The sequence below is a fragment of the Rhinopithecus roxellana genome, chromosome 6 (assembly GCF_007565055.1).
Source record: "Rhinopithecus roxellana isolate Shanxi Qingling chromosome 6, ASM756505v1, whole genome shotgun sequence".
Lineage (NCBI taxonomy): Eukaryota > Metazoa > Chordata > Mammalia > Primates > Cercopithecidae > Rhinopithecus > Rhinopithecus roxellana.
The window spans coordinates 119,917,477-119,928,976 of record NC_044554.1 but is presented as its reverse complement, the minus strand read 5'-3'; the positions used below and the strand labels follow the sequence as shown (position 1 = coordinate 119,928,976).

General features: G+C 38.0%; 1 protein-coding gene across 1 annotated transcript; it reads right to left on the bottom strand.

The window, feature by feature from the left end:
- Window positions 1–558: 558 nt before the first annotated feature.
- Window positions 559–11,014, bottom strand: STEAP1 (STEAP family member 1). Its single transcript, XM_010354664.2, has 5 exons — window positions 10,846–11,014; window positions 5,510–5,624; window positions 4,071–4,583; window positions 3,281–3,445; window positions 559–909 (listed from the first exon to the last, which is right to left on the bottom strand). Exons 2-5 carry the CDS (start codon window positions 5,591–5,593, stop codon window positions 652–654), a joined length of 1,020 nt encoding a protein of 339 aa, XP_010352966.2. The 5' UTR covers window positions 5,594–5,624; window positions 10,846–11,014; the 3' UTR covers window positions 559–651.
- Window positions 11,015–11,500: the final 486 nt, after the last annotated feature.

The following is an 11,500-nucleotide window of genomic DNA, read 5'->3' as shown; positions in this document are numbered from 1 at the left end:
ACAGCTAATGTATAGTTTGTTCTTTCAGGAAATGTTTTCTGTTATGCTTTTACCAATGCATTAAAGTAAGTTAAACTGAATTGTACATGACTCAGGTGGAAATCATTGAATTTACTTTTTCTCCTGGATAGCCTGAGTTTCATTTTGCCTGGCTGTGTATCTGATATTACTCTGCTGCTTTACTTGTATAGACATAGTCTGAGTGTTTTTGGAGATAGGTGTTCCATTAGTAAAACCTGGGTACAGAGAAAGGAAAGTTCTTTAACAATAGTAAATAAATGCTTATTATGCTTTTGTTGTAGATTCGGATAAAATAAACTTTTCATAGCTAATGATACCTGTATAATGGGTAGCAACAAGTGGTATTTCAAAGCCCTTGATTATTTATAATGCTACATAATCTGACAAATCAGACATGATGTTTTTGTCATGCTTACTCTTATCACAGAGAAAGTGCAAGAGATTTGTATTAAAAGATTGTTTTTGCTTTGAATCAAATCTGCAAGGAAATACACATATTTCAAACTCATCACACATATAAAAAGAGAAACATCAAGATCCTTGAATAATCATTTTATTAACAAATACAAACTTGAAATGTTGGTGATAAAATATATCAATATTGAATAAAAATGTGTGTAAACAGTAATTCTACAACTGGGAAGATATCTCCATTTTGTTAATTTTGGTGACGTCTTCCCAACCATGTCTAATCTTCAGTATCTTCTTCCTCAAGCATGGCAGGAATAGTATGCTTTTAAATATCAGGACAACAATTGGAAGGAAAACAGCTATCATAAAAGTTGGAGGTGTATACCATACAAATTGTTTTATATCTATCCACTTATTCCAGGCAAAAATCAGTGCGTGTATTGTGCCCAGTAGAAGGGAAACAATTCCTAGCTTGCTCTGCAAAAGAAAAACAAAATTGGTGAAGATTGGTTCAATAAGAGTTTATCCCATCCTACCTCATCTGGATATGCTCTGTTGCTTGGAAATCCTTTATCTATGATTGTTTTCCTATCACATTTCTCAACAATGTCCATTCACATCTTTCTACTCTTTTTGCCTGTCCTCCTCACCTTACTTTTGGGCAATTTCTTGTCTCCAGGCTATCTAAGTGAACAAAATTCACAGCCTTTCTTTGAAAGGTGATCAAAAACTCTGTCTACTCTTTCTCCACCATTTTGCACATCCCCTTATGATATTTACTTTTTGTGCTTTGTCTCTTGTGTATTTGTCTTAATTCTGCTATCACAAAACACCTAAAATCAGGGACTGAGTCTTACTTATAACAGGATCCCTGCAGAATCAACACAATGATTTGCACATTTTAGATGCTCAATTAAATATAGGTAGACTGACTGAAGATTATAGCAAAAATCAATTTGACTTCAGTGATCTTTATCAATTGTGAAGGCAACTAATGTGATTCACTCTGATTTTGATAAAGGAATAATGAAGTGAATGAACTTGGCCTATGTTTTTAAGAAATCAAATATTCTGATAACATGGAAATATATGAACAATTTTTTCAATGTCTGCACAAAATAGAGAGATCCAGAGATGTGATGAAACATTTCAGCTTGCATTGGGATGCTTTGTCACTACGGAGATAAAGTTGCTTACAAATAGTTGTTCAGCTATGTAATTTTAACAGTGTTCTGACAACAGCTCTTTTATATGACTTCTGACCTCTATTCACTTTACTGGAAATGGTCATTAGCCTGCCAGAACAAATCTAACTCACAATTATTCGGGCGCATTCTTACGTCCCAATGAATACCATCAAATAGCTAAGTTTATGTTTTCAGATATGAATCTCCAAGGTAACTTGTAGTGTAACCAGTTTTCAGATTTTAAATGAAACGTTTCTAGGTAACTAGTTGAAAAACACATGTCATTGGTTGAAAATTAATTTTACCAAAAGTGTATTGTATACTTATTATGGACTAGGTATTGTGCATATAGTAGAATAGGCTCAGTTGTCAAGATGCAGTCTTAAATTCCTAAGTAAGTCTAAAAAGCAGTGTTCATCATATGTGTAACAGGCAGAGCAATGTATGAAGAAAGCTATTTAATGAGGACCAGAGAAATCCAATGGCTATCAGGCTGAACCTACAAAATTAGGAAACTCCGTGAGAATGTGGTGCCAACTCTAAGCCACACTGGAATCATTCAGATGGAGGCATACTTTCCAGCCTAATCAGATGCCTAATAAATATTGTGTTGGAGTATACGTGTGGACATGTAGAAGGGATAGTTGGGAATGTCTGACCTTGTGGAAATTTCCAAAGATGTCTACCCATAAAAGGTAACTGGCAGTGTTTATGACTGAATTAAATTTAGTCCTTTGAACCTTGTCACACAAGGATCCCTGAGTGAATTCTGGTACATCACTCTTTTTATGGATAATCTACCACCAGAAGATAAACTTCAGTAAATCTGAGATAGTTTTAAAATTCCAAGAATATTTAGAAACTTCAAGTGAGTAAGCTATATAAAATGTAAGCTGGAAAAAGCAGCCACTGAAATGAGATACTAGAATGTGTTTGGTAGATAAAACTATTATTTCAAGGAGAGTTTTTTTTTCTGGAAAGTGCTAAGTTGTGTAACATAAAAGGCATTACTAAATTCAGGTGACAAGTAAAAGAATATTTTTAGTTTTAAAGAACTAATAAACCATGCATATTGGATTCCTAAAATGTCACATTAGATGGGTAGCAAATTGTCTAACAAGTTTCAAATATTAGAATGAGCAGGCTGAGCGTGGTGGCTCACGACTGTCATTCCCAGCCCTTTGGGAGGCCGAGGTGGGAGGATCATTTGAGGTCAGGAGATCAAGACCAGCCTGGCCAACATGGGGAAACCCTGTCTCTACTAAAAATACAAAAATTAGCTGGGCATAGTGATGGCTGCCTGTAATTCCAGCTACTCAGGAGGCTGAGGCAGGAGAATCGCCTGCACCCAGGAGGTGCAGGTTACAGTGAGCCGAGATCGTGCCACTGTATTCCAGCATGGGCAACAGAGCAAGACTTCATCTCAAAAAAAAAAAAAAAAAAAAGAATATTTTAATGCCTTTTATTTATGTCTAGGAAACATTTGTCCTAATTGAAGCAATAGGGAAAACAACAGGAGAGCACATTACTAATTGGAACAAGTACAAGATCTTTGCTATTGAAAAACATTTGTTATTTTTTATGGGATAAAGTCAACATATTCGATATTATAAGCACAAAAAGAAGATTCACCTCTTAGGGTTATTTTATATATTATTTACCTGAATATAGTGAAATTCTCTCCATGTCAAAGAGTCACTCACAGATGGAATTGATGTCACAGCCAACAGAGCCAGTATTGCCAGTCCCACAATTCCCAGAGACACATAAATCTCCATTCTCCAAACATCATGCTCAATCCAGGCATCTTCTTTATTTTGTTGGACCTACCAGAAGGTAAATAAAGAAAAAAGAAATGCAAACAACAGTTATTTCCTGAATGTGAATCTCCTTCTACACTCTTCCCTGTGTCTACTATGAAGCCCTGATAACAGGTCTCCACAAATTTATGACTTTTTCTTTCTTTTATTTTGCACTCCTCTAAGACAAATGACATAGGAGCTATCATTTTTTTTCTTGAATGCAATATTTCCATAATCTATTAATTTTCTAATAATTATTTGACGGTTTACTTGAATAGAACTGCAATGTGCATGCATATGTGGTAAACAAGGAGAAGAACAATAGTATTAAAAAGTATTAAAAGTATTAAAAAGTATTAAAAAGTAATCTTGTGAGGGTGGTAGAAGTTTGGAATGTGGCCTTGTCCATGAACAAAATGTTTCTTATGTTGCTAAAGTTGTACCTTATTTTCAGTTTAAAAAACATTTCTCAATATAAAACAGTCTGACAACCAAGCCCTAGTGAAATTATAATAAAAATTTTAAAATAGATGACTTTTCAACACAGAGTTTCAACAGGGTTGGGGTATTGATATTACAATGAGAAATGATTAATTTGTTAGGTGACTTAGACTTTTTATTAGTAACAGTGTCAACATTGTCATCTTACCTGTTGATATGCCCAGTTTAGCAACTTGTATCTGTAGGATCGCCTCATTGGGTAAGACAGACTATAAATTGCATGCAGTACAGCAAAAAAGAAACTGAGAAGCCCAAACTGCTTTCTTGTTAACATCCACTTATCCAACCAATGTGGAAACTTCTTATACTTGGTTCCATTATGAAGTTGGACTATTGCTGCTATCACACCTGGCAGGTAAACCAATGCCAAGAGAGTGATGGAAACCATTGGCAAGACTTTGTTGATGACTAGGATTGGAATTTTATAAAAATATTGTTGATGGGAAGTTGCTAAAGGGTGAATTACTTCCCTCAGAAGAGTGTAAAGAAAAGTCAGAGATGCTATAATAGCAGCTATTTTAATTGGCAAGTGCCATTGTGGAAAGAGTTCCTGCATGTGCTGAAGTTCTGAAGGGCAGTCAAATTCATCAGCATGGGCTGTTTGGTGCAAATGCAAAAGCACAGGTCTTTTTAGCATGCTGGTCTCTCCTGTGTCCTTATGCTATAAAGGAAAGAAAATAAACATCTTAAAATTGAACAAAACAATGGGATCCCTTGAACTAATTACTTATTGCTCAATCATTGTGCTTCTCATTAAATAAGGGCATTCAGAATCTTGCTTTTGAATACTGGTTAGTTGAAGATAGCATAGTCTATGTAGCACTGAAAGACTTTTGTCTTTTGCACAAAAGAAATACATGCTTCAGACAGGTAAGACAGTTAACTTGAAAAATGAAATTATTTCATTTTATGCACACTGTTACTTTTATAAAGTATATGCTTATAATTTATTACTTTTCCCTATTAAAATTACTAAGATTAAATAAATAATTTCCACTAAAACTTCCATTGAGATAATTTGGAAGAGTTTGGAACCAAAATTTTCTGCCACTTTTTCAGTCAAAAAATGTAGTAAGAAACACTGAATCCTGTGTTTAACCAAAAGTGGAAAAAGTAATTCTTATCCAAAAGTAGATTTATTTGGTTATACAGTGATTTGTCAATTTACTAGATGATCTCTTGATAAGCTGCCATTGTATCTATGATAAAAATGCTTGTTTACAAAATTACTGTTAAATGGGCATTGATGACTTTTTTTAAACTTAGAACTATAGACTGTTAGAAAGAATTGCAAGGGACTTGGGGATGATCTGGTCCAAGGCTTTCATGGTATAGACAAACCAAGACCCCAGATTTTCAGTAACTTATTTAAGGTTATTCAGCTAAGTCCCTGAAAACAGTGAAGGTACTATTTCTCTCACACATGCTACTCTGTCCTTCACAGTATCAGTGACAATAATACAAGTCCAGATATCAGCAGACTAGGGTGAAAAATCACTTTCATAACACTAGCAGATACAGAATGGCATCTCAATTATGTTTAAAGATGTAAATTATTATTTATTATTGTTATTATTAGTATTTTACCAAATAATCATCTTCTTCAAAATTTCTTCTAGGCTTCATTTTCCAAAGTTCTTCTTCGTTTATGATGTCTTTTCTGCTTTCCATTAATTCTATAAAATAGTATGGCTTCAGTCACCTGTAAAAATAAAAATAATTACTTTCATGTCTATTCTACTTATGAAAATGTGAATGTTTGATGGAACAACATAAAAAATTTACTTGCTTAAAGACTAAAGTGGCAGATAAAGTACAATAAAAATTCAAATAGTGACTGATTTATACATTTAACTTCATATTATAATCTGTAAGAGTTTCAAACCAATGCCCTCTTATCAATGGTAACTGCTCTTTTTTATTCACTTATTTGTTCCATGAATAACCCAGGTGCCTGTATGGATTACAAAGGATCAGATGTTGCTTTTTACTTTAGGAAGATTTAACTTCAGGTTTCCATCTGGAGGAAAGCCAACTGCTTTCAATGGCAAATATAATTAGGAATGCATTATATTGAGAGTAATAATGTCATCAATGGAGGTTGGAGGTAGCTGATATAAGATTTATGTTTAACAGAATTTTGGGGTTGACACTGGAGTCTGAAACAGTATTTTCAGAGTACCACTTTTCTTTTGGAGTAAGAGGTTGGTCTTTGTTTGGAAGATGTGAAGATGTGAAGATGTGAATTGCTAGTATGTTTCCAGTGGAAGTGGTGAGTTGTGCCACATTAATGATGCGCCCAGTCTTCTGGTCAACCCTGTGGAAAACAACTTTTCAAATTTCTCACTTGATAATAGAATCTTTTCCTTAGCAAACTCACAGATCCTTATCCAGGATTGGTGTAACATTTTTTAGGGAAAGTAAACATATGTCACAGTATTATTCATTGTTTTTATTAGTTCTGAATTTATTTCCAGAGGAACACATCTTCAATTTACACTTTATGAAATTCAATGAGAAAAACAGATTAGATATACAACAATTTGATTGACAGAAAACATTCCGAATGTTTCCGAATTTTAGAACACGTGTAGTACTGTTTTAGGTGGAAAGCTGTTTCCAGGAATAGTTTAAAATACAGTGATATGTCACATAACATTTTGGTCAATGACTGACTGTATATGTAACAGTGGTCCCATAAGATTATAATGGAGCAAAAAATTTCCTATTGCCTACTATTTACAATACTATATTTTTAATCATTATTGTGAAGTATACTCCTTCTACTTACAAAAAAAGAGCTAACTGGAAACAACCCTAGGCAGTTCCTTCAGGAAGTCTTCCAGAAGAAGGCACTGTTACCATAGAAGATGGCAGCTCCATGCCTGTTACTCCCCCCTGAAGACCTTCCAGTGGGACAAGATGTAGAGGTGGAAGACAGTGATACTGATGATCCTGACCCTGGGTAGGCCTAGGCTAATGTGTGTGTTTGTGTCTTAGTTTCAACAAAAAAGTCTAAAAAGAAAAAAAAAATTAGAAATAGAAAAGAAGCTTAAAGAATAAGTATATAAACAAAGAAAATATTTTGTATGGCTGTACAATGTGACTGTTTTAAGCTAAGTGTTATTAAAAAAGAGTAAAAAATAAGTTAATAAAGCAAAAAGGTTACAGTAAGATAATTTATTATTAAAGAAAATAATTTTTCCATAAATGTAGGGTAGCCTAAGTGTACAGCATTTATAAAGTCTATAGTAGTGTACAGTAATGTCCCAGGCCTTCACATTCACTCACTAACTCACTGACTCTCCCAGAGCAACTTCCAGTTCTGCAAGTTCCATGAACAGTAAGTGTCCTGTACAAAATAAAAAATTTTTTATCTTTTATACTATATATGTATGTTTACTATATCTTTTCTATGTTCAAATACACAAATACTTACCACTGTGTTTCAACTGCCCACAGTACTCAGCACAGTAACACGTTATACAGATTAGTAGCCTAGAAACAATAGACTATACCAACTAGCCTAAGTATGCAGGAGGCGGTATCATCTAAGTTTATGTAAGTACACTCTATGATGTTTCCTCAACAATGAAATCCTGCTTTACAATGAATTTCTCAGAATGTATCCTGTCATAAAGAGACATGACTGTTCTTAAAACATTCTCCAAGTTTTAAAGGTTTAACCATAACAAAGAATAAAGAGTTGCTTTTACATATGCCAGCATTTTCTTTGTTGAGGTAGTCGTGGAATATTTTCCAGATATTATCTATTTCCAAATTACAGAACATTCATGATGAAGATACTTGTTTTAGTTTGCCCACATTCTTTTCTGATTTAAAACATTTCCTCCATTTGGAGAAATGCCCCTCCCTCCCTCCAATATGATTTTGGGAGGCTGCGCAAAATAGTAATGCCCATCCCCTGGTCACAGAAGTGGGTATATGAGTCAGACCTGGGCAATCAGTTTCCTATTCTCCCACTGATTGGCTTAGGGATGGTACAGAACCCTACTTAAACCATGGTCATTCTCTGATATTTATATATGGAAATGGAAGAGAGAGATGAGATGTTTTTAACATTTTGTTAAGATAGGACAGTATAAGCCTGCCATGCTTTTTTCTTCATGCTCTAAGAAGGAAGATGTTTTCATTAGAAAAGAAGAAAGCCAACATGGAAGCAGAACAAGTGGAGGAAGACATAGAAGAGTCCTGCTGGCGTATTTCAGTATTTAGAGTCCCTGAGACTAGATCCTGAATTTTTCAGTTAGACAGTCAACACATTCCCTTTTTTCTTTTTGTTTAAGTTAGTGTGATTTGGGTGTTCACCACTGGCATGCAAAAGAATTCTGAGTAAAGCATATGCCAGTCATCAAGTATTTATGAACCCAACTCTGTGATCAACATTAAAGAGGAAAAACAGAAATGACACTCATGCCTGCTCTGGAGGAAATGACACTCTATCTCCTTAAGAAGCATTATTCCAAGTGATTTGGTGACCTAACCAAGTGTATCAGGCTGTTCTCGCACTGCGATGAAGAAATACCCGAGACTGGGTAATTATTATAAAGAAAGGAGATTTAATTGGCTCATGGTTCCATAGGCCATACAGGAAGCATGGCAACATCTGCTTCAGAGGAGGCCTCAGAGGTATTATAGTCATGGAGGAAGGTGAAGTGGGAGCAGGCGTCTTACATTATCGCAGTGGTCCCCAACCTTTTTGGCACCGGAGACTGGTTTCGTGGAAGACAATTTTTCCAAGTGGGGGAAGGGGGATAGGGTTTTCGAGGTGAAACTGTTCTACCTCAGATCATCAGGCAATAGTCAGATTCTCGTAAGGAGCACACAACCTAGATCCCTTGCATGTGCAGTTTGCAATAGGGTTCATGCACTTTATGAGAATCTAATGCCACCGTTCATCTGACAGGAGGTGAAGCTCAGGCAGTAATGCTCGCTGGCCTGCTGCTCACCTCCTGCTGTGCAGCCCAGTTCCTAACAGGCCACTGATACCAGTCTACGGCCAGGGGGTTGGGGACCCCTGCACTAACGTGACACCACCACCAAGGGTGGGATGGTGTTAAACCATGAGAAACTGCTCCCATGGTCCAATCACCTCCCACCAGACCCCAGCTCCAGCACTGGGGGTTACATTTCAACATGAGATCTGAGAGGGCGACACAGCTCCAAACCATGTCACCAACATAATAGTTTGTGGGGTCGGGGAGGGAGGTGCTAGGAATGGAAGTGTCACCTACTATAATCAAATGTAAGAAATAATTCACTATGTTTAGAAGATGTTTTAACTTTGAGAGTTGCAGGATGGTAATAAATTCATCTACATTTATTCAATATGAATTCATTAACTATATTGTGAACAACAATGTAAGGCAGGAGGAATACAAAGTTAAATGAGATAAAGCCTCTGCTCTGAAAAACCTTGAGGTCTAGAAGAGAAGGTAGGCATTTCAACAAGTAACTGCATGGTAGAGCGATGTATCCTAGAGGCGGATAAAGTTTTATAGGCAGATAGTGGCATGGGAAGGAAAGCAGAGGAAAAGGCTGAGGGCTGTCTTCTAGACCCAGTCCTGGGGTAGCTAGCAGGTTGGCAGTGTTTGCTGACTGCTGGTCACTACAAACGGAGTCTGGGTGGAAAACCAGAGTGGCCCTGGAGAGTTACCCAGTCATTTGTCTGCATGGTAAGCAGACCACACGCAAGAGCAAAGCCAAGGAAAAGCCCATGACAGTGAGGGAGCTTGTTGACCGGGTGGCCCACAGTCAGTTCTATGCCCATAAACCAGGAAAATAAACTATGAGTCAAATATATTTGTTGGTTTCCATCAGACATTAACCAAAATGTAATTTAAGTTCTACAGTAAAATCTTTTCATAAAAAGAAAAATAACAGAAAACAACCTAGTGTTAAAATGTTAGGAACTCCAGAATTCGACCCAAAGTTCTCTTCCACCCCCTTTTAAAAAAGTGAAGCATATTTCTAATGTGACTGCTGTTTTGCTGTACCAGGATGGCTGCCCTGGTGTTCCTAAATGTTCGCACAGACCAACTGACTCATGTTTATGTCCCACAGTTGAGAATATGAAGAAACCCAACGACTAGAAAACACTATGGGTTGCATTGCATTTCCAACATTTTATACTTTCAAGCGCACACTTGTTTTACATTTAACTAAGTGGAGTTTTTTTTTTTTTTCCACTGTGCTGTTTTTCTTTTTAAGCATTGCTTTCTCTCTGTGCTTAACATTCATGTTAAATAAATAACCTTTTATTACATGTCAGGATGTGGAGGGAAATGTGTTTTACAAAAGTAACAAAGTTAAGAAATTTGGAAGCGTACAAAAATTTGTCTACAAACTCCTTCCAGTGGATTTGAACAGAATTACACATTTAAAGCCTTGACTATTTTGGAGGGAACCTGAACCCCACCCAGATCCTGAAAGAGTAGGGCCAGTGTTCTAAGGACTAAAAATGAAAACCTCTGTTACCAGGAAACCTGAAGACAAGAAGTAGCACGATTTTAAGTACTGTGCACCAATCATTCGTCAATGCCCAGCAAACTCTGGCGACTTTGCCACGTTAAAAAACTTGCCATCAAAATCCAACCTGAGCACAAACTTAATAATCTATCACAACCTTAAGCCCCTAGCGAAAAGGCTTCCTGTGAGTCCCTGGCTCCCCCCAATCCCCGGCCCGGCCACAACCCAGCTGGGCTGGAAGGCAGCGCGTCCCAGAGCCGCGCGTAAGGGGAGAATTGAGCAACGCTCGCCCAGGAGGGCCGCCGTCCGGGTCCCGAGAAGGCGTGCGACCCGCTACACCCCTCCCAAGACTGGAAGCCGGCGCCCAGCCTTGCAGGGACACGCGGGCGGACTCGAGGAGCAAGCGGCTAGTGAGAACGATTCAAGGGACTCACCCCCTCCTCGCCGTAGCTTGACCGTGTGTCTCGGCTGCTGCTGCTGCCCGGAGGTGCCGGCCCCACGCGGCGCCTGAGCCTCCAGAGCGCGGAGCTTCCACGCCTGCTGCAGGCCCCGCCTCCTTGTCAGTTGAGCGTCCAGCGCCACCTGTTGGCGCCCGTCGTCCGCAGGGTTCGGGACCATCCTCGGAGGCTAAGACTTACCAAGTCGCACTCCGACCTCTCCGTTTCCTCTCAAACGCCCTGTGCCCTGCCCTTGAGGTCCGTTCCGCGCCCTCCAACCCTTCACCTTTTGTTTAATCTCCACTAAAGAACGTTGTGCATTTGTCTAGAGCAGTGGTTCTCAAACTTTAGCGTGTATAAGAATTTACCCGGGGGCTTATTAAAACACCGAATGTTGGGCTGTCCACCCACAGTTTCCGGTTCAGTATGTCTGGGATGGGGCCTGAGATTCTCATTTCCAACAAGTTCACATGAGATATGGAAGCATTCCCAGATCACACTTTGAGATAGACCGTTTAGAGCTTACAAACCCTTTCCACACGTTAGCTTATTTATTTATTTACTTATTTATTTTGAGACGGAGTCTCAGTCTGTTGCCCAGACTGGAGTGCAGTGGCGCGATCTCGGCTCATTGCAACCTCCGGCCCCGGGT